The 23839-nt window shown below is 38.2% G+C and overlaps 1 protein-coding gene across 1 annotated transcript in view; it reads right to left on the bottom strand.

The window, feature by feature from the left end:
- METAP1 (methionyl aminopeptidase 1) overlaps positions 1-23839 on the bottom strand; it is a 59805-nt gene that overhangs the window by 16962 nt on the left and 19004 nt on the right. The window contains exons 2-6 of the mRNA XM_045472152.1: positions 13183-13234; positions 5810-5922; positions 4804-4864; positions 3559-3650; positions 2333-2416 (exon numbers count right to left, since the gene is read on the bottom strand). Coding sequence (XP_045328108.1) covers positions 2333-2416; positions 3559-3650; positions 4804-4864; positions 5810-5922; positions 13183-13234 — 402 coding nt within the window. The remainder of the gene's footprint in view (positions 1-2332; positions 2417-3558; positions 3651-4803; positions 4865-5809; positions 5923-13182; positions 13235-23839) is intronic.

Below are 23839 nucleotides of genomic sequence, written 5' to 3' on the forward strand. Positions count from 1 at the left end.
TCTAGTTTGGAATTAACTACTCTTTATTAAAAATATATTATTTAAAATAAAAAGATAATATCTAAAGCAAATATTAAATGTACTTTTAATGTAATTATATCTTATAACCAGCTTATATATATCCTTATAACCAAAAATGGAATACCAGCATAATTAAGAGATGACAAAGTACTTCCTGATACATTTTAATCACTACATTCACATGGAACAACAAGGGAACCTCTAAGAAAATGGTCTGGTTTTCCTTAAGAAGTCTTATTTTACTTGGATGTTTTTACACAGTGGGAGTTACAACATATATAATTTCTGTTTCCATACTACCACACAGTCTTCAGACCAATAAATACTTGCATATAATATGATTTGTGAAATATACCATAATTTTACTGGCAATTCCACTACTATTAGAAATTTAAATGAAGTTTCCTCAATTACAAAAAATATTACAACCAGTTAACTATATGCCTGTCACTTTTCCCTTATTTGATGATATGCTTCTCACAGCCAGCATAAATAGTTTAGAGCACATAGCAAATTGTTTTGACTAAAAATGTCAACTCCATCATTTACAAGTTGTGTAACATTGGACAGTTAACCTCTGCCTCAGTTTCCCTATCTATACAACAGAGAGGACAGTGGTATCTAGCTCATGGAGTTGTTGCAGACATTAAATGAGTTAGTGAAAAAGCACCTGGCCTATAGCAAGCATGCAATATGCTACTACTGCATACTACATATTTTATAACATAGGGAAGAATTCCCCAAAATCAGAATTTATAAAAAATTTTATAGGGGTGCCTGGGTGGCGCAGTCGGTTGGGCGTCCGACTTCAGCCAGGTCACGATCTCGCGGTCCGTGAGTTCGAGCCCCGCGTCAGGCTCTGGGCTGATGGCTCAGAGCCTGGAGCCTGTTTCCGATTCTGTGTCTCCCTCTCTCTCTGCCCCTCCCCCGTTCATGCTCTGTCTCTCTCTGTTCCAAAAATAAATAAACGTTGAAAAAAAAAAAATTAAAAAAAAAAAAAAATTTTATAAACGTTTTTTTACTGCTCAAGAAACATCGTCAAATTCCGTTGCAAAAGGTCGTCCAATTTACAGTAGCACAACCATGCAAAAAGAGTACCAGCTTGGGGTGCCTGAGTGGCTGGCACTCAGTGGCTGGTTAAACGTCCGACTCTTGGTTTTTGGCTCACGTCATGATCTCCTAGTCCGTGAGTTCGAGTCCTGCATCAGGCTGTCTGCTATCAGCACAGAGCCCACTTTGAATCCTCTGTCCGCCCCCCCCCCGCCCCTTCCACTCCGCGCTCTCTTCTCAAAAATAAACATTTAAAAAAATTTTTCCAGAGTACCAGCTTCATCTCCACAGAGACTGTGGACATAAACGTCTTTAAAATACTTAACTAATTCAATAGGTCTTCATGATTTGCGTTTGATTACCAGAGCAGGTTTAATTAGTTTACCATATAATTTATTAACTAGTTTTGCTCTTGTCTTATGAACAAGATATTCATATAACGCGTGCACTCATGTATGCCAGGGTTTTAAGGTCTCTCCATGAAGGACAAGCAATCTACCCCTATATCATATTTAGTACAAACATTTACCTGTTTACTGCCTTGTCACTGTAGAGATGAAAGGGAACATTTTGGGGTGCCTGGCTGGCTCAGTCAGAAGAGCATGTGACTCTTGATCTCAGGTTCATGAGTTCGAGCCTCATGATGGGTGTAGTGTTTACTTAACAAAATCAATTTTTAAAAGGAGGGGGCATTGTTCCTACTAATCTAGTTTCAGAAGTTGTATTCTTTTTTTATTTCAGAATATTTAATGTACATAGTGGCATGATTTATTTAAAGCACTAACAAAATTAATAATTTTATAAAAGTTAAAAATGTGAGGTTTTAGAAACAAAATATTTCAAGCTCACCTCAGACCTCAATGCCACAGATGGTTAAAAATGGTAATAACGACTATTCAATATTTTCTTTTAAAAGATTTTTAATTTTTTTTTGTACATTTATTTTTGATAGAGACAGAGCACAAGTGGGGGAGGGGGAGAGAGGAGGAGACACAGAATCCGAAGCAGGCTCCAGGCTGTCAGCACAGAGCCCGACACGGGGCTCCAACTCACAAACTACGAGATCATGACCTGAGCCAAAGTCGGAAGCTCAACCGACTGAGCCACCCAGGTACCCCTGTTCAATATTTTCTATATTGAAAGAAAGTAAAATTTTGCTTTCAAATTAGTCATTAGAATTTTCAGAATTTCTAATTTTTTAGAAGCCTAAAGCATCTAATAAGGTGAAAAACATTTCAAAGCATAAAAGTCAAGTTCTTACTAAGTGTACAGCATGATCTATTTCTTCAGTAGTTACACCAGGTTTAATCATGCCAGCAGCAATGTCCAATACTTCCCTAGCAAGCTGTAAAAGAGAAACATTTAATACATTCAAGAAGAAATGAAATAGAAACAGAAATCTGTACCCTTTGTACTATCTCAGATTTTGTGAGAAATCTGTAAAATGAATTTCACCCTGAATACTATAATCTTGAATTTTCATTTTAAAGCTATTTGTATTTCTAATGTCCATCAATAAATATGTGTGTAAAAATATGTAAATAAAATCAGGCTAACCAGCTTAATAAGTAAGCATGACTGAGTTCCATGTGAAAATGCATACCCTAAGGAATCTAAACAATAATCAATCGATGGAAGATAAGTCTTCTCACATTTCTATACTTCCTAGGTACAGCAGTCTCCTGTTATCTGCAGGGGATATGCTCCAAGACCTCCTGGGTGCCTGAAACCACAGACAGTTCCGAAACCGACACATACTGTTTTTCCTATACGTATAAACCGATGATAAAATTTAATTTATAAATTAAGGAGAGTAAGAAATTGACAACAGTAATAATAAAACAGAACAATTATAACAACATATACTCTCATAAAAGTTCTGTGAATGTGATCTCTCTCTCTCTGAAAATATCTTACTGTACTGTACTCACCCTTCTTGTGATGTGAGATAAAATGCCTACATGAGGAGATGAAGTGAAATGAATGGTGTAGGCTCTGTAATGTGGCATTAGGCTACTACTGACCTTCTGACAATATGTCAGAAAGAAGATCACCTGGGTACAGACCGTGGCTGACTACAGGTAACTGAAACCGTGGAAAGCAAAACCACAGATAAGGGTGGGCCACTGAGTTTCACAATAGAGGCTTTTATTTAACTTTATATAAAACCTCAACTTTGCCCTATGTTACGATGACTCGTGAAAATAAAATGACAAAATATGAAAACTTGGTTCAATTAAAAAAAAAAATACAAGGATCAAAAAATGGACTGCCAACTTGCCATAGTACTTTTCAAAAAGGCTAAGTAGAAAAGAACCGTTGCATAAAATTATATGCTAACAATAGTTTAATGAAAAGTATGACTAGCCATAGTCTTACAATGTGACATTTGCTACCTTTGTAAATCAGCAAATCACTGACTTCATGTCTAGAAACTTCAAGCCCATTTCCATCTATCTTATCTCATGGGGAAAAAATAACTCTTACCCTACATACAAGTCGCATCCCTTCTATGTCTTCAGATGAGAGTAATTTAATTTGAGAAGTACCTTTAAGAGCCTGTTCAGATTCAGACATTCCTGGAAAAGAAAATCAATAAGAAAGCCAAAATGAAGGTAAAAATGTAGTATTTATTAGCATAATGATCTTCCCAATGACATAATAATAGTCAAGTCTCATTGTTTCACACAAGAGTACCCCATAACTTAGGAGGGTCCAAGTCAGATATTTTAAAGAGATATTCTCAACATGAAAAGGAAATTTGCCCCTCACCACCCAAAATAAATAAATAAACTTAAAAAAAAAAAAACAAAGAGCACCTACAAGTTATTATAAAAAAACTCCTCCTCTAACTGGCAGGAAGCAACTTGTGCTACATATTACCTATCTTCCCCGGGCATCTCACTATCGGTACCTATAAACCAGAGAAGACCACGGAACCCACCTCAGGGGTGGTCAGGGTTGTAACGGGAGGAAGGAACACATGTAAACAGCTTAGCACAATGCCTGACACACAGTCATGGAAAAATACATATCAGTTACAGAATCATCATCATTGTCATCACCACTATTTCTGTTACTGCTACAGCCCAGAGTCTTTAGTTAGGCATTCATTCGAGGCCCCCACAATCTATTTTTTATCTAAATAGACACTACATAAAGTAGAGGACACATTAAAATCAAAACAAGTTTTTGGGGCACCCGGGTGGCTCAGTCAATTGAGCGTCTGACTTCGGCTCAGGTAATAATCTCATGGCTCATGGGTTCAAGACCCATGTTGGGCTCTGCCCTGACAGTTCAGAGCCTAGAGCCTGCTTCAGGTTTTGTGTCTCCTTCTCTCTCTGCCCCTCCCCTGCTCACACTCTCTCTGTCTCTGTCTCTCTCAAAAATAAACATTAAAAAGATTTTTAAAAAAATAAAAATAAAAAAACAAAAACTAAATAAAATCAAAACAAATTTTTAATCTAAAATTTGATGTAACAACACAAAATACATTATGTTGAATGTAGCCTTTAACAGCTATATCAACAATGTTTTCAGAACTGGGCATATTTCTAAGAGGAGGAAAGAATCTTTAACTCTCATAAATGTTCTAGTGTGTCTTGGAAAGACATGTTTACATTTACTGAAAAGCCAGCAATAAAAAATTTCTACAAAAAAGCACTCCTTTCCTTTGCAGTAATTACCAAGCCCACAAATTGAGAAATGTAGAATCGGCACAGCAGAATTTACCTAACGGGTGATCAGCATAATCTGGTCTTTGAATATAACTTGGCACTGGCCTTGTTGGCATCTAAAAACATCAGAGAGATTAGTTAAAACCAATTAAAATCTGAAAGTAACTTTCATTATTAAAATTCAAAAACAAAGAAAATAAAAGTAGGGGAAAAACACTAAAGATATAAGTTCACTCATAGCATATAAATGGAAAACAAGTTTTAAATGACATCTTAAATATCGTATCTATTTCATGAAGACTAAGCTTTACTTTCCTAATGTTAACGCCACTCCCTTTCTTAGGATATTTAAGAAATATCCAGCAAGGATTTGAGACGACACACAGACAACATGGTGCCCAAGCAAAATGACAAACCAAAAACAACAATAAAATGTATTGAAGTAAACATATATCAGTATGCTCCTGGTCACTATCCCTGAAGGCAGGATTAAAGAGACTTTCTTATGTTTTTGTTATTTGTCCAAATTTTATAAATTAAAGGTACATTCCTTTTATAAAAAGAAAAACATCAATAAAGAGAATTTAAATATTTGAGGATGGCAGACAGATTTCAACTTAATTCCTATGTTATTAAGATTCTTGAGGTCCACCTGCCAAGAACATAGAAAGAACATAGGAAGGGGTAGGAGTGGCAGAAAAGCCATACGTAAATTAAGGTGGAAATATATTCCACTTTAAAACAAACAAAAAAAAAAAATGGAAAATAGAAATATACTACCACTGTGCTGGCCAGAAAATATCTACTCTACCTCATTCTTAAGATTAAAGAATTTTTAATCCATTCACCTAAGATGTTTTCTTTTCTCCTTTGTCCAGGACTGTCAATTATCCTAAAATCCAAATAATATATCATAAAAGCTAACGAGCTACAATGCAAATTTCATCATGATTATGTGATTCATAATTAGAATGTAAAACACATGTACCATTTCTAGGAAACTGAAAATTCTTAAAACTGGTTTAAAAGAATGCAAAATTTTTATTACCTTATTTACTCACCAGTGGATAATGTGGTCTGAGTTTACCAGTATATCGATAGCCTGCCCACGGATCAGTGTTAATATCACCTTCTAGAGTCCAGGAAGACACTTCTCGCTTGGCCTTTTCATCTTCTGGGAGGTGGATGGATGAGTAAAAGAGAAAGAAATGCTTCAGTGGTCAAGCTACTGAGCACCAGCATACTTTAACCATCACTTGTTTGGAAACCAAGCCACAGAGACCAGGTATAAAAATCTAGCAAACTTCCACCCTAATCTAAATCACCAAAGCTTCTGCTTCCCTGCTATGTTCATAACCCTATGACTCTTCAAAGATCCAAACGTCTTGGGAGAAAAGGCCCAAGCTAAACATATTCTAAGTTTTTACACGAAATTGAATAGGAATAGCTCCCAGAACTCCCTTTTCAAAAAAAATGCTAAATGTATTCTCTCTACAATGTCAATTTATAGGAAGACCATTTATTGAAATGTAAAATCTAAACCTAGGCAAAACTTCCCAACTGAGAGCAGATATTATAAATGGATTCTGTGCTCTTACTAAAACAACAGAGTCTAAAAAATTCCACAGCAAATTTAAAACAAAAAAATTCCCACTTAGCTGATGAACAGCTTTCAGACCAATATTTCAAAATGCTTTTAAAATTTTATAGTCATCATTTGCCTTTTTTCAGGAGGGGGGTAATAGGATGTAGTGAGAAAGTCAAAGATAAGAGGGGGGAAATATCAATAGAAAATTACTGAAAACTCATTAGAAAAATTAAGAATCACACACACACACTCACTCATTTTTACCAGCTTAGTCATTAATACATAATGTTATATTTACTGAAATGCACCTAAGAATTCTTTTCACATGGAACAGACCCTCAATGGTGTCTTATGTCCGCACCCTGACTGCATCTCTTATCCATCAAGTAAAATAACACTAACCTAAGACTTTAAGGGCATCTGGATGGCTCAGTTGGTTAAGCATCCAACTTTGGCTCAGGTCATGATCTCACAGTTCATGAGTTCAAGCCCCACATCAGGCTCCGTGCGGAAAACTCAGAGCCTGGAGCCTGCTTCAGATTCTGTGTCTCCCTCTCTCTCTGCCCCTCCCCTGCTTCTGCTCTGTCTCTCTCTCAAAAATAAACATTAAAAAAAATTAAAAGAAAAACTAACCTAAGACTTTACACAGCAGGAATTCAAATCCCTCCTACACCAAGTATCAACCTATACACTTCCCAACTCACACTGATCTTCTCTTGATTACTGTTATCATTGACTTTAAAAATCAGACTTCAAATAATTTCTGCAGTGTACAAGAAAAATAAAACTGCCCCCCCACACACACACACACGCTATCTAAAATATGAGACTCACACAATGTTAAGCTAGAAAGGAACAGTGAAATGGGTAAGGGGGTCCAAAGGTACAGACTTCCAGCTATAAGGTAAGTAAGTGCTAGGGGTGTAAAGTATAGCATGGTGACTACAGCTAACAACAAAAAGACAACTGAGACTAATTTACTCATCAATTTACAGATGAGGAAACTGAGGTGATGTGGCTCACAGGAGCAGAGACGTGGGAATGCTGGTTCTCAGTCCAGTAGCCTCTGCAGAGAGCCCTTCGTCAACTTGGGATTGCAAGACTATTGAGGCACAACAGACTAGAATGCAAAAATATAGCCAGTCTTGGGGCACCTGGGTGGCTCAGTTGGTTAAGTGTCTGACGTTGGTTCAGGTCATGATCTTGTGGTTCATGGGTTAGAGTCCCACATCAGGCTCTGTGCTGACAGCTCAGAGCCTAAAGCCCATTTTGGATTCTGTGTCCCCCTCTCTTTCTGCCCCTCCCCCACTTGTGCACTCTCTCGCTCTCTCTCTCTTTCCCCTGCTCTCCCAGAAATAAAAAAATGAATAACCTTAAAAATATATATATAGCCAGTCTGTTCACATTACTTTGGAAGAAAATTCAATGATAATATTACAAATAAAATAAAATAAAAGAATAAGACTAGAAAATAAGAATAGCAAAGGACGATGCCTGGGTGGTTCAGTTGGTTGAGAGTCAGATTCTTGATTTTGGCTCAGGTAATAATCCCAGGACTGTGGGATCAAAGCCCTATGTTGACTGTATGCTAAGTGTGGAGCTTGCTTGACATTCTCTTTCTCTCTCTCTCTCTCTCTCTCTCCCCCTTCCTCCCTCTGCCCCTCTCCCCTGCTCACACTCTCTCATTCTCCTTAAAAAAAAAAAAAAAAACAAAAAAAAAACAGAATAGCAAAAGAAAAGAATAGCTCTATCATGCTACTGAATTTTAGATCTTTCTCCCCTCTGGAGTTCAAGAAAGCCACTGTGAATGTGAATGTCAACAGGAAAACTGTTTCCCAACCCAAGATAAAAATGGACTCCACTCATTGCCCCTAGGGTCAAATATTACAGAAAACAGTTCAAAATACAGGCCAATTGATGCCTGCTTCAGCTATGAATTGCATCAAGTGCTTCGTCTGAAATATGAACTTCCAGAATCATTTTCACCTGAAACCCAGACAGAACAGCAATCAAGATGCAGGCTTTCTGGTCTGACACACTCCTGGGGAAGGAGGAGGGAGAAGGAAGGACATAAGATCTTTCAAAGCTTCCTGCTGATCTGCATTCAGACCCTTCCACAATCTATTGTCAAAAGAAAATTAAAAGCAGACCTCCAACAAATATAACTCAGAGCTATCTAAACAAGTAAAGATTGAAATATGGCAATTTCTTTTCTCTATGTAGAATTTACCTAGGGAAATTTACACTTCGAAAGTAAGTTAGTTTACATTTTAGGCCCTCAATTTGAGGACACGTGGGTGGGTCAGGTTATAATTTCACAGTTGGTGAGTTAAAGTCCCACACTGGGTGAGCACAAACCCTGCTTCAGGTGAGCTCCAGCCCTGCTTCAGGTTAAAAAAAAAACAAAACAAAACAAAACACGAGCCCTGGGTGAGCCCTGCTTCTCTCTCTCTCCCTCTCTCTCTCTTTCTCTCATAATAAAGAAAGAAAGAAAGAAAGAAAGAAAGAAAGAAAGAAAGAAAGAAAGAAAGAGAAAGAATGAATGAATGAATCAAATTTGATCTCAGCCTTAAATCCTACAAACATTAACAGACACCTAGTAAGTATGAATCGTATGGGAGTTTTGTAACAAAATTACATACTAATTGGTCTCTGTCAAAAGAATGAAAGCACAGGACAGTGTAAATAAAGATCCGTAAATACAGCTGTCTTTGAAACATCATAATGCAAAAGGGCCAGGTACACTGCAGGGAGTGTTGAAGAGTACCTGATATGTGCAAGGTCTGGCCCAAAGTACATCATACCCAGGCCTCATTCTTTAAAAAGTTCTGTGCAAGCTGTCTCTTCCAGCCAGCTGATAACAAAGAACTACATATGTCTTACATATGCCTGGAACAGGACTTTCTAATCACAATCCTGACTCCGTTCTTCCAGAGATGATTATTAAATAATTGCTGAGCATTTACTAGGCATTGTACATATGCTAAGCACTTTACATGGATCTGTTCATTTAATCCTCACAACAAACCTATAATTTCAGCATTTTGGAGATAAGGCTTAAAAGTAATCCATGCTCGAGCATGAAGGACTCCACGAATCCCGTTTGGAGGCATCTTTGAGCTCGCCAAGCAAGCATGATGGGCAAAGCTCACCCTCCCAAGTTGAAAAAATTTATGGAAAAGAAATTATCATTGAAATTAAATGGTGACTGGGGCGCCTGGGTGGCGCAGTCGGTTGAGCGTCCGACTTCAGCCAGGTCACGATCTCGCGGTCTGTGAGTTCGAGCCCCGCGTCGGGCTCTGGGCTGATGGCTCAGAGCCTGGAGCCTGTTTCCGATTCTGTGTCTCCCTCTCTCTCTGCCCCTCCCCCGTTCATGCTCTGTCCCTCTCTGTCCCAAAAATAAATAAACGTTGGAAAAAAAAAAAAAATTTAAAAAAAGAAATTAAATGGTGACAGACATGTCCAAGGAATACTGCGGGGGTTCGATCCCTTTATGAATCTTGTGATAGATGAATGTGTGGAGACGGCAACTAGTGGGAACAGAACAATATTGGAATGGTGGTAATTCGAGGAAATAGTGTCATCATGTTAGAAGCCTTGGAACGAGTATAAACAATGGGTGTGTTCACCAGAAGAAACCAACTGCCCTCACATGTCCCCTCCATAGCACCTGTTTTACTACAATATAAAAATCAGGTCATGCATTTTCATATTGAACTTTTTTGTTAAATAAACTTCTTTAATAGTCAAAAAAAAAACAAAAAACAAAAAACAAAACAAAAAAAAGTAATCCATGCTCACAAAGCTTGGTGGAAGTAGTTCTCTGAATTATCACATAACACCTTCTCTCTGCAATCCAAAAATCAAGCTTGCTAGTTTCGAGGAGTAGAGGAAGAGAATAAAAAGTGTAAAGTTTTTTGTTTTTTAAATAGAGTTTTCATATCATATTTCTGGCTATTCAAGAGATACCTGTAAAACATTCCTACCTTTTACTCTAGGCAAAGGTGACAAACACACTGAATGTATCAGTAATAAAGTAAAAACAATGATAATCTAAAACATACTATATTATTATTAAGATGTAAAGTGCTACAACTTTTATAGGTCAGACTAAAAGCCAATGCTACTGCATACATTCTGACAGGAGATACACATTGGACACTGTGTACCCAAGCCAGCATGTCAGCATTACATGCCTTTTTTTTTTTTAATGTTTATATATTTTTGAGAGACAGAGAGCAAGTGGGGGAGGGGCAGAGAGAGAAGGAGACAGAATCTGAAGCAGACTCCAGGCTCTGAGCTGTCAGCACAGAGACTGTCGTGGGGCTGGAACTCATAAATTCTGAGCTGAAATCAGACGCTTCATCGAATGAGCCACCCAGGCACCCCCTTTAAGGGCTTTGCAATCTAAGTGACTGTCTTCACTAGGACACATAAAAAATAAATACTCCATTGACTCATTTCTTTAACTGACACTTGAAATTTTCCTAAGGTCTTATTAGCTTCTGCAATCAAAACAACTCCAGGTCCAGATGGCTTCACTGGTAAATTCTACCAAATATTTACAGAAAAATAATACCAGTTCTACACAATCTTTTCTAGAAAAGAGGAGGGAACATCTCCCATTTTATGAGCCTGGGATTACTCTGATGCCAAAACTAGGCAAAAATATTAACAGCAAATGTCAGACCAATATCTGCACCAACATAAATATAAATCAGGCCTCCTTAATTAGAGATCAGTACACATTACAGTTAAAAAAAAAAAGAAAAGAGAAGAAGGGCATCTGGTGGCTCAGTCGGATAAGCATCTGACTTGGACTCAGGTCATGATCTCACAGTTTATGAGTTTGAGCCTCGTGTCGAGCTCTGTGCTGACAGCTCAGAGCTTGGAGCCTGCCTCAGATGCTGTGTCTCCCTCTCTGCCCCTTCCCCAGTCATTCTCCCCCACCCTCAAAAATAAAATAAACATGAAAAAAAATGTTTTTGAAGAAAAGAAAAGTTACTGCTTCCTATGTTAGCTCACTATTGTTTCTTTGAATACGGTGTGATCTGTAATATGCTTGGCTTCTTGCCAGTCCAACATTCTTTTCCCCTGATCCCTTTTCCAGCTATTCCTCTTTGCCCTGGATGTTAACCTTCCCCTATATCATTCCCTCCTCCAGAATAGTCATCCCCAAGGGTATAGTCAGGGTCAATTTAATAGGGTGTAAAAGATACAGGGCTGGCCAGCTGAGAGCTGTCTCCATCCAACAGCATAACATAGCCCAAAGGGATCAAGAATAGTGCTCACCCCTAAGAAAATCATCTCCAAAAAATCCAGGAGGGCACCATTTAAAAGAAGGCACCATGTGTAAACACCAGAGCTATAAGTAAAACGCAAATGGTCTCAGTCCAAGGCAGTAATAATTATGTTCTTTTTACTTAGGGAACATGAGCTATTTAATTCTCTTGGAGTGTAGGTCATAATAGCCCTTATTTCCTGTAAGAATCCAATATTAACGAATCACACACACTTCAACAAGTTAACATATGCATGGAGTAGAGACCCATTCTCAGCTCTTTTACTAACATACTGTTTCACCTCAACCTTTCCCTTCCCTATGCTTTAACTTCCTGGATATAAAATGTTAATAACTGGCTCAAAAGAGCTCTAACAATATCTAACACATCAGACACACAATACTTAATGTGTGACTTAAGTTACATATTAAATAAAAGTAAATGGCATTTTTAAACCAACCTCTATACTGTACTTTGATCTGAAGTAACAAACCCTGTCATTTATGCTTTCTTAAACTCTTACGTATTCATAATCGTATTTCCTCATTTCTAACCACAATTCCTCCCACAATAACCTAACATTTCCATTAAATGTAGACTTCACTTATAGAACCACAGAAAATAAGTCTTTTTAAATTTTAATTTCCCTTTCCTTCAAATGGTGGTTGAACTGACCTCAATGAGGTTTTAAGATATAAATATATACATATGTATATACATACATATATGAAATAATCTATCTACTTTATTAAACCAGCAAATTCCTAAAAAATATACAGTTAGATGAATAAAAAATACCAAGAGCATTAAGACAAAACTTAAGATGGATGAAGACTGTCTGCCAAGCCTTCATCCATTAGGATGGCAATGCTTTAAGACCAGAAAGCCCTTGTCAATTTTCAGGTAACTGTTACAAATTGTCTTAAGCCCTTAAGCCAGCCCACTAATGAAATGAATTTACAGGATGAGTAAGTAAGCCAAAGCAAGAAAGGGCATGTGAGTTGGCAATAGATCCATGCGGCTGACAGCAATAGCTAAGAAGCAGCTAATCGTTTCACTTTGTTGTGTCTCACAAAGTAACTTTAAAAAGGAAAATTGAGTATCTAGCTGCAAGTAATAAAACATCAAAAAACAAAGTAATAAAATTTTGAAATAGCAATCAAATTGAAACTAAACAAAAACAAGAGGTCTGGCTAAATTTAGAACCCAGACAGCTCATGTGCACCTGCCTACAACATGCAAACACTTCTAGCAATGGAAAGAGGGTGCCAAAAAATTAGGACATTCTCAGGTACTGCTCAAGAAAAAGCCATCTATCCTAGCAACCATCTCATGTTTTCATGTTACATACAAGATTAACAAAGACAGTACTCAGCCACATTTTATTTGCATGTTTATGCACCACAAAGAATAAAAAATTTTAAAATATGTGCTAATTCTAGAACATATAGGGATTACACTTTCAGAACATTCACATATACACTTTCAGAACTGGAAGACTTCTAGTCTTCTGCAAAAAGCCACTTCTAAAACGATTAACACAGAGATGTGTAATTTTACTTACTTGCTTTCTTATGCAGTAACTTGTGAGTTGCCCAACTTCCTTTAAAACATTCCTAAAAGAGCAAACATGAAAATTAGTGTCAGACCTTCCTTAATCAGAAACATTTTAAGGAATACTGTATGTAAGATACAGTTACTGGAAACTGCAAAAATCTAAATCAGTTGAGTTTACTATATTCAGTATTTAGGAAAGCTTAAGAAATGATGATATCTATTTAAAAGTTCACTTCAAAAACCCTCCTAAACTTGAGACTACTTCAAATAAGCAAGAAACATCAGCCTATATTATAAATAGTAGTCATAGTCAGGGAGCCTGGATGGCTCAGTTGGATGAGAGTCCGACTTTGGCTCAGGTCATGGTCTCACGGTTTGTGAGTTCGAGCCCCACGTCAGGCTCTGTGCTGACAGCTCAGCCTGGAGCCTGCTTCGGATTCTGTGTCTCCCTCTCTCTCTGCCCCTCTCCCACTCATACCCTGTCTCTCTCTCAAAAATAAATAAACATTAAAAAAAAATAGTCATAGTTATATTTCAATTTTATGTCACCAAATTATTTTTAAGCATTTGAAAAGAACCATGACCCATGTCATACACTGGAGGGATGGGGGGGGGGGGGGGGACACACAAGGAAAATTTTGCAGATTTTTCCATTATTTATAGTTTGATTCCTAGTTAGTTGTATCCTCATTGTTTTCTACACACTGACAATCCTACACTGTAAGTTCAGTAAGGGAAGGGACATTGTCAAGTTTACCATCACATGCCCAGAGGCAACCGTAGTGGATGGTACATGGTGGAGATTCAGTGCGTACTTGCTGATTGATCAGAATGGATGAATGATGTGAAAGATTGGACTTTTCACTTAGGAAAAAAGTTCATATGACATATTTCAGACACCAATAGGAAACACTATATTGGGAAAATGAACTCAAGTAATAAATTGAATTCAAATAATGAACTCAAGTAATAAATTAGAAAAATGAATTCAACCATAGATCTTATTTATGCTTTGATTTTTATAGTATTTCCCTCAAAGAGTTTAAAATCACTCAAACAAATCAGTACAAATACTAAGAGAATTCATAAACTCCTACAAATGTTTTGACTTTGCAAACATATAAGAGTAAGTAATGGATAAAAAAAAGCTAAGACAAAAGTAGAAAGCCTCCCTAGGACTATGTAGTAATTAAACTACATGACACCAGTGTCGCTGAAGCTACTCTCCCTAAAGGTTGTCCACGGGCTCTGAGGGGTTAGTTTCTCCCTCCAGGGCCAGGATGTTCACTACTTCTCCTTTCCTCTCCTTGTACCCTACACAGCCTGTAAATGTTTGCATTCAGAAAACCCAGGTCAGAGGCACCTGGGTGGCTCAGTCAGTTAAGCATCTAACTTCAGCTCAGGTCATGATCTCAGGGTTCGTGAGTTCAAGCCTCACATCAGGCCCTGTGCTTATGATAGGGAGACTATCCTGGATTACACAAGTAGGCCCTAAATACCATCATCATGAGTATCCTTATAAAAGAGAGGCAAAGAGAGGTTCACCCACACAGGAAAAAAGGTAATATGGCCAGAAGGGTAGAGATTGGAGAAATGTTGTAGAGCCTCTGCAGGGAGCATGGCCCCACCATCACCTTGATTTAGACTCAGTGAAACTGATTTTGGACTTCCACCTCCAGAACTATGAAAGAATACTCTGCTGTTGTTTTATGCCACTATGTGGCAATTTGTTAACAGCAGCCACAGGAAACTAAGACAGTAAATAACAAGACACCAGGGCACAGCAAAAGAATGAATCCAATTACTACAATGAGGGTGAAGGATCAATTACAGTCTTCTTGAAGCTTTTTTTGCTTACATGTACTTATTCATGGGGTCAACTCCCAATTATGCATGGTGATTTTTATTTATGTCTTAAAATGTTTTTATACTTATTTATTTGAGAGAGAGAGAGAGAGAGAGAGAGAGAGAGAGAGAGAGAAGGAATGAGCCAGGGAGGGGAAGAGAGACAGGGAGACACAGAACCCAAAGCAGGCTCCAGGCTCTGAGCTGCCAGCACAGTTAGACATGGGGCTTGAACTCACGAACCATGAGATCATGACCTGAGCCGAAGTCAGACACTAACCAACTGAGCCACCCAGGCGCCCCTTTGCATGATAATTTTTAAATGGGATGAGCAAAGGCACATGACTTATTTTAAGAAACTTAATTTCAGTCAGCAATTTCAACCTCTTCTTTTCCTCCTCTTTCCAAATTATTCATCATCATGGATAAGACTGACAAGAGGGAGGAGACAGATTGGAGTTTCACTTGTTTCTCCCTTCTCCCACCCTAGCTGGTAACAAAGATGTTTATGGCAGTAAGACATTCAGCAAGGAAAAGTTCAGGGACAAGGAAAGAAAGGAGTGAGGTATTCAGGGTGGGTCCTAGAATACCAGTCTAAAAGTCGGCCAGGCCTAGAAGCAAAATCCCACCATGGCTGCATGCTAGGTGCACCAATGCTTTTCTTCAGTTCAAGACCATGACTCCAATGTTTCCTTAAACCAGACAAACCATCTGCATGCTAAATATGCTTGGTACAATTTTCAATTCATTTTCATTATGCCAGCCTAGAATAAATCAACTGAATGTCTGCTCAATGAGAACAATATATTGCTAAAGTGGCTTACACATCTCCTAGGAACAAATAGAACCACTATTGCAGCACTGCTATAAATAGACTTCCCTGAAAAAAATTAAGGACAGATTCTTGTCCCATCACATACACCCCCTTCTCCAAAATCCTAAGGTACTCCAATTGTTACGTAAGCACAAGCACAGTTTGTGCCCTCAGCCTGGCTATCCCTCTTCCTGCCATCACTGAAATTAGGACATAAGAAGGCAGAAAACCATCAAAAAATGAGAAGAAAATGTCAAGAACAATACAGAAGAGACTTCTGGACAGAGCAGGGTTATCAAAGGTGACCCTGTAGATACTCTTCAGCTCTACAAGCCTAGGATTCCATCTTACAAGTAATTATGGAAGACATTACAAGTTCTCAAAAACTTAAAAATGTGACAGTAGATCTCAAAGTTAACCTCTCCCAATATAACGAGATGGTATTTGTGAAACAAGATGAAAATAAGGAGATGGTATTTGTGAAACAAAGGACTTGCAACCAACAAGTCTGGGGCACCTGGCTGATTCAGTCAGTAGAGCATGCGACTCTACCTCGGGGTTGTAAGTCCGAGCCCCATAATGGTGTAGAAAATTACTTACAAATAAAAAAATTTTTTTAAATCTTAAAAAAAAAAAAAAAAAAAACCAACAAGTCTAACATCTGAATAATAAAATTTCAGAAAGAAAAGGGCGAGGAGAAATCAAAGAAATAAAAGTTTTCCATAACTGAAAGACAGGAATTTCCAGACTGAAAAGACCCCCAAAGAATAAAACGCAACTTGCCCAAGGATACAATATGAAATTTCTCAACACTGAGATAAGAGAAGATCCAATAAGCTTCCAGAGAAGGGGGGAGAGGGGGGCATAAATATGCAAAAGATTATGAATCCCATGGCAACAGACTTTTCAACACTGGAAGCTAAATGAAAATGGAGAATATAAAAATTCTGAGAAAACAATTTCCAAACTAGAATTCTAAACCCAGCCAAACTGAAAATCAAGTGTCAGGGTATATAACAAGACATTTTCAGAATCTCAAAAATCTACCTCCTGTGCCATCTTTCTCAGGAAGCTATTGGAGGAGACAGTGCATAAAACATGAGAACTAACCAAGAAAGAGGATGATGTGATACAGACAAAAGAGAAGTTAAGGGCGATGCTTGAAGAGGGATATAAGGAGGACTGCTCCGAAGCAAGCCCAGGGAACAAGTTATGGCTGGAGGTCAGAGAGTTCCCAGATAAAACCGATTACATGCCAAATGTATTTAACAGTACTGAGAGGAATTCTATGAAATTGTAGAAGAGTCTGGGAATGAATCAGTAAACGACCAAAGGATACTGTTAAAAGAACGGGAAAGAGGGAGGCCTGGCTGGCTCAGTCGGTGGAGCTATGACTCTTCATCTCAGAGTTGTGAGTTCCAGCCCCAAGTTGGGGGTAGAGCTTCCTTCGAAAGAAAAAAAAAAAAAAATGGATAATAGGGGGCACTGGACTGGCTCAGTCAGAAGAAGAACATGTGACTCTTGACCTCAGGGCCATGAGTTTGAACCCCATGTTGAGTGTAGAGGTTATAAATAGATAGATAGATAGATAGATAGAATGGGATATAGAGGAAAGCAGGGAGGGGATTTGTAAGTTAGAAACATTTGTCTAGGTATGTGAAATAATTTGAATAACCAACTAAAAAGTTACAAAAAGTTGGGGCACCTGGGTGGTTCAGTCGGTTAAGCGTCCGACTTCAGCTCAGATCATGATCTCGCGGTCCGTGAGTTTGAGCCCCGCGTCGGGCTCTGGGCTGATGGCTCAGAGCCTGCAGCCTGCTTCTGATTCTGTGTCTCCCTCTCTCTCTGCCCCTCCCCCGTTCATGCTCTGTGTCTCTCTGTCTCAAAAATAAATAAAACGTTAAAAAAAAAAATTGTTTTTAAAAAAAAAGTTACAAGGGGCGCCTGGGTGGCGCAGTCGGTTAAGCGTCCGACTTCAGCCAGGTCACGATCTCGCGGTCCGTGAGTTCGAGCCCCGCGTCGGGCTCTGGGCTGATGGCTCAGAGCCTGGAGCCTGTTTCCGATTCTGTGTCTCCCTCTCTCTCTGCCCCTCCCCCGTTCATGCTCGGTCTCTCTCTGTCCCAAAAATAAATAAACGTTGAAAAAAAAAAAAAAAAGTTACAAAAAGTTATTTTAATTATGGACATTTTGCCTCCATGATGTTGAGACAGTAAACATAAACCCAATCAAGAAACATCTAAATTACTTTATTGTGAGTTAAGCTTCTATACAAAATATTTTAAAACATATATAGTGCTAAAAAAAACTCTAAAGTTTAAAGTATGAATAAAATCAATATCAATATTTTATCAATAAAATCAAAATCAATATGAAAAAATCAATAGGTAACTTTAGAAAGAAAACACAGACTTTTAAAACTAGGAGAAATTTACAATTTTACAGAAGATGAACTCAAGGGGCATATGGGTGGCTCTCTCAGTTAAGTGTCCAACTCTTAATTTTGGTTCAAGTCATGATCTTGCAGTCATGAGATCGAACCCCGCATCAGGCTCTGTGCTGGTAATGGAGCCTGCTTAAAATTCCCTCTCTCCCTCTGCCCTTCCTCTGCTCACGCTCTCTCCTAAAAAAAGAGAGAGACAGAGAGAGAGATGAAACCAAGTAATCTCCCACTCAATAGGACTTCTATCACACTGTAATATATGTTACATAAAACTATGAGAGAGATTTTTTAAATGCTATTATATAGATAACCATTTTTCAAATGAATTTTATGTTCTACAATGTAATAATTTAAAATGCTTGCTCACTGCCATATATATATATATATATATGTCTAGATATTCAAATGCAGTTTAAAATTAAAAAGTAAACATCTTCTATGTCTAATGATACCATCTAGGTTGAATACCCACTGTATCAATTCCTTTAGTGTGATACTTAACTTTTTTTAGATCACTGAATCTTTTGAGAATCTTGGGAAAGCAATCATTCCCCTCCACAGAAAAAAAAAATCCATGCACATATAAACTCATGCACACAATTCTACTCATTTATTCATATAAATACAGAATGCACATTATGACCAAAGCACTTGCAAGGTGCTAGGCATTCAGCAGTGAACAATATAGTCCTGTTCTAGACAAATATTACACGGCTAATTACACAATTACACAGTTTAAGTCATAAGGGCTAAAAAGAAAAAATACATGGTGCCGTTAAAAGAGGAAGAAGACAAAAGCTAAAGATATAGTCAGGGATCAGATTAGGTTAAGGATTCTGGTCTACTCTAATAACAGAAAGCCATTAAAGAGTTTTAAACTAAGGAATAACCTGAAAAAGACTCAATTCCTGGCATCCCTGACCTCCATCAAACCCAAAATCAAAACCCCTTTTTCTAAATAATAGCCTAAAGAATGGTCTTAAGAACTGGTTTTTAATATAGGCAGTCCTTGCTTTGCATAGTAGTACAGAGCCATAAAAATGACCAGGGCAAGCTATAACCATACAAAGAATCTTGTAAGAAATTGTAAGAAATTACAATTGTTCCATGACCTTTAAAATTTTTTGATAAAACATTAAAAAAACTCTGTCAGTTATAAATATATAGAGAACTGGGGGGTGAAGGAATAAAAGTAACACTTATGTACACTGTAATACTGAGAATTAGAGTGTTTTGTTTCTTTATTTAAAAACTTAGCAAGGGGCGCCTGGCTATCTCAGTTGATCTCAGGTCATGAGTTCGAGCCCTATGCTGAGTGTGCAGAGATTGCTTAAATAAATAAATAAAATTTTTAAAAATTACAAAATAAAAACTCATCAAGACTAGTTTGAACAACGTTTAGCCTTCTTCCCACTGATAACTTATGAAACGGAGTGAGCATCTTTTTGTGCTTGGCAAATTATCCCTCTCCTTTCTAGATGTGGAGCAGCTTCCAAATTTTATCCTTTGCACTTTCAAAACCTCTGAGACTTCCTTTAAAGTTTTTGTTGGTTATCGTTTCCCCTGAGACACTGTCATTCTTTTCAGCACAACCAGTTTCCTCATTGTGTCAACAAGCTGGCCTCACAGAGGTGCTCTGACTACTCGTCTCGAGTTTCTAGAATGGTGAGCTATGCCAACATTCCCATGGTCAGCTACTTTTTCTACAACCCCATTTATGTTCTATTTAGATTTCACTTCCAGCATTATTATTTACCATTTCTTTGCTGCACTTTCATCTTTGTTGACAGATTCCTTCTTTCAATTATATTTGTAAAATATCACAGAAATTGTCACTGAAAAACAAGAAAGCACCACAACTACAGGCTTTGCTGTCTGTCTGGATGAGAACTGAAAGACGGATGCACAGTGACCAATCACTGACAGGTTTTGAAAGAAGGGAGTGACTGGTCACCAATCAAGATGCACACCTGTGATTTACATAGTGCTCCTAGGACTGAAGAATTAGCCCTCAAGTGTGTACTTTATGTAATTACTCTGTGATGTTAGGAGACTTGGTTTCGTTTAACTAAACTATGGTAACAAAACTCATGCGTATCAAAACTGCAAAGTAAGATCTGCCTTTAGGGGGCACCTGGCTGGCTCAGTTGGCAGAGCGTGTGACTTGAGTTCAAGCCCCTCATTGTGCAAATAGCTTACTTAAAAAAACAAAAAAACAAAAAAAAATCTGCCTTTACATAGTTGGCACTCTCATACAACCTATTTATAAAACCTTTCTAAATGGGTTAAGTGAACAAAAACGCTTCTGCATCACTCAACATCTTTTTTTACCCTCACGGAAGCTGACACACATTTCCGTAAGTTAAAAAAAATCTCTATCCCAACTGATTCATTTAGAGAACACAGAAGTTTACATACCAATTTTAACGGGGGCAGGAGGGAGGGGTACGTACCAATCTGAACAAGAAAGGGTAGGGGAAGAACTATCAGAGAGGAGAGGTAAAAGAAGCATTTAAAATGTTGCCAAAAATTTAGTATATTCACCTAATTTTTTAATACTAAAAAAAATACTGCCTACTTATTACTAAGGATAATTCATAATTCATAAAGGGTTTCTAAGTAGGGACAACTCAAAACCCACAAGGCTTTGTAAAACATTCCTTTTCAAAACTAACGTTAGGGCAGTGGCTAAAATCATGGACTTTGAAATCAGACAGACTTGTATCCTAGCTTGGTCACTTATTAAGCTGTGATACTGGAGAAAAAAAAAAATCTTAGTATCTCTTCAGTTCCACTTTCCTCAACTGTTATGTTGGGAAAACAATTAGGTTAAATGTGTGGCCAGTAAGTGCTCAATTCTAATTGTCATCCATTTTACTTTTTCAAGCAATTTAAATTTTAACTTTGAAAAGATGATGCACCTACATATCTATCTTTAACATGTTGTCAACCCTGGCCCAAATTCCTGGCTTGTGAAAACTGATGGCAATTAGGCAGCTATTGCTTACTGTGAGCTTTGTATCTGACTAGCATCATTACTGCCCACAGAAGCTGCACAGTGGGGAAGGGGATGCAACCCAAAGTTCAAACTTGCTCCTAACACGTAGACCATCAGAGAACCCAGCCTACTGGCTCAAGGTGTCTGAGTACAACCTGGGACCAATCTCTGGCAGAATACTAAGCTATGCAACCCTTAGAAAGCCAGGCCACGAAGACAGAGTGCTCCAGGAGAAATCCTCTAATTTTGGTTCAAGAATCAGAGTTCGTGAGTTTGAGCTCTGCATCAGGCTCTGTGCTGATGGCTCAGAGCCTGGAGCCTGCTTCAGATTCTGTGTCTCCCTCTCTCTCTGCTCCTCCCCTGATCATACGCTGTCTCTCTCTCTCTCAAAAATAAATAAAGATTTAAAAAAAAAAAATCAGGACAGGGAACTCCTAATGCTCAAAGAGCATGGGTATCCACCTTCTCTCTCTTCTATCCTCTCACAGCCCAGACCCCAAAGTGATCCTGAGGTGGCCATCTACTACATGAGTTTGTAGGAGCCAAAGTTCTGAGGAAGGGGCATTTTCCTTCCCTGATCAGTGCAGAGAGGGTGGGATTAAACCCTACTGCTTTTTTTTTTTTTGCTTCTGCCCTCTCGCCATTTGGCCACAGATACAGGCACAGTCATGAAGTGTGCAGCAAAGCAGGTAACTAAACCGCAGCTTACTGGCCAGAAGACCAAAAAAGAGAATTCCCAAAGAACCAGAAAGTACCTGCAAGTTGTTCCAGAAAGGGAACTTACAGAAAGTTGTCCATAATACAATAAACTGATGCTTGTGAGAAAAGAACTAATCGAAAATCCATCATCCAAGTCTCAGACCAAGCACTGGGTCAGAAGGCAGGTAAGAACTCATAGCCTGAATCTAACCAGATTAATAGCCTGCTAAAACAAAAATATCAACATTCTCCATAGGATCTAAACAAGACTCAAGATCTCATAATATTCAAAATCTCCAGGATACAATCTAAAATTATTTGACATATATTGGGGTGCTTGGGTGGTTCAGTCAGTTAAGCATCTGACTCTTGATTTCAGCTCAGGTCATGACCTCATGGTTCATGGGTTTGAACCCCACATCAGGCTCTGTGCTGACAGTGCAGAGTCTGCTTGAGATTCTCTCTCTACCCCCATTCATTCACTTTGTCTTTCTCTCAAAATAAATTTTGGAAACTTTTTTTTAAAAACTATTTGACATAGGGGCACCTGGGTGGCTCAGTGGGTTGAGCGTCTGACTTCAGCTCAGGTCATGATCTCAAGGTCTGTAGGCTCGAGCCCCGCATCGGGCTCTGTGCTGACAGCTCAGAGCCTGGAGCCTCCTTCCGATCCTGTGTCTCCCTCTCTCTCTCTGCCCCTCCCCACTCACACTCTGTCTCTCTATCCTTCAAAAATAAACATTAAAAAAAAATTTTTTTTAAATTCAACAAGGCACGAAAAATAAATATAAAAGGCATACAGACAGGGAAGGCAGGAAGAGGGAGGGAGAGGGAGAGGGAGAGGGAGAGGGAGGGAGAAAGAGGGAGAGAGAGGGAGGGAGAGAGAGGAAGGAAGGAGGGGAGGAAGGATCCTCTTTCAAAGATGACATAATTATCTATATAAAAATACAGCAGCACCTGGGTGGCTCAGTTGGTTGAGCGTCCAGCTCTTGATTTTGGCTCAACACTAAGCATGAAGCCTGCTTAAGATTTTCTTTCTCTCTCTTTCTCTCTCTTTCTCTCTCTCTCTCTCTCTCTCTCTCTCTCTCTCTCCCCCCCCCCCCTGCTCCTCTCCTCTCTCCTTCTGCCCCTCTCCCCCCGCTCAGGCTCTTTCTCTCTCAAATAAAAAAAAATACAAATAAATAAAAAAAATTAGAAATACAAAGGAAAAAACTCCCAGAACTAAAATATCAGGGTTACAAATACAGAGTCAACACACAAAAACCCACTGTATTTCTATATACTGGCAGTATATAACTGGAAAATGACACAAGAGCAATACCATTAAAAACCACTCCTCCCAAAATTAAATAATATAAAAGTAACAAAACGTGAACAGCAGCTATAGGCTGAAAACTAGTTAATAATAAGAGATCAAATATGACCTAAATAAGTAGAGAGGTATCTTGTATGCACAGAGTGGAAAACTCAACATCTGAAAGATGTCAATTCTCCCCAAATTCACTTATAAGTTTTAAGCAATTCCAATCAGGATTTTTCTTTTAGATATAAAAAAGTACAATTCTAAAATTTATACAAAAATGCAAACAAACTAGAATTGCTCAAACAATTTTGAAAAGGAAGAAAAGAATTGGAGGACTCTTACACTTTTTCTCACATTCAGGAAATAATTTTTCTATTTCTACTCTAAAAATATTAGAGACTCATGCTGAAACCTATGAAATTCATTTTCGGCATCCATAGAAGCAATTTTTTGTATTTGATGTAATGATTTGATGTATTACTATATTAATAGCTTTTCCTATTATTTCATGATTTCTAACTCCCTGAAATAAACTAGCTGACTATGGTAGATTATTCCTTTTTATACT

Source organism: Leopardus geoffroyi, chromosome B1 (genome assembly GCF_018350155.1).
Source record: "Leopardus geoffroyi isolate Oge1 chromosome B1, O.geoffroyi_Oge1_pat1.0, whole genome shotgun sequence".
Classification (NCBI taxonomy): domain Eukaryota; kingdom Metazoa; phylum Chordata; class Mammalia; order Carnivora; family Felidae; genus Leopardus; species Leopardus geoffroyi.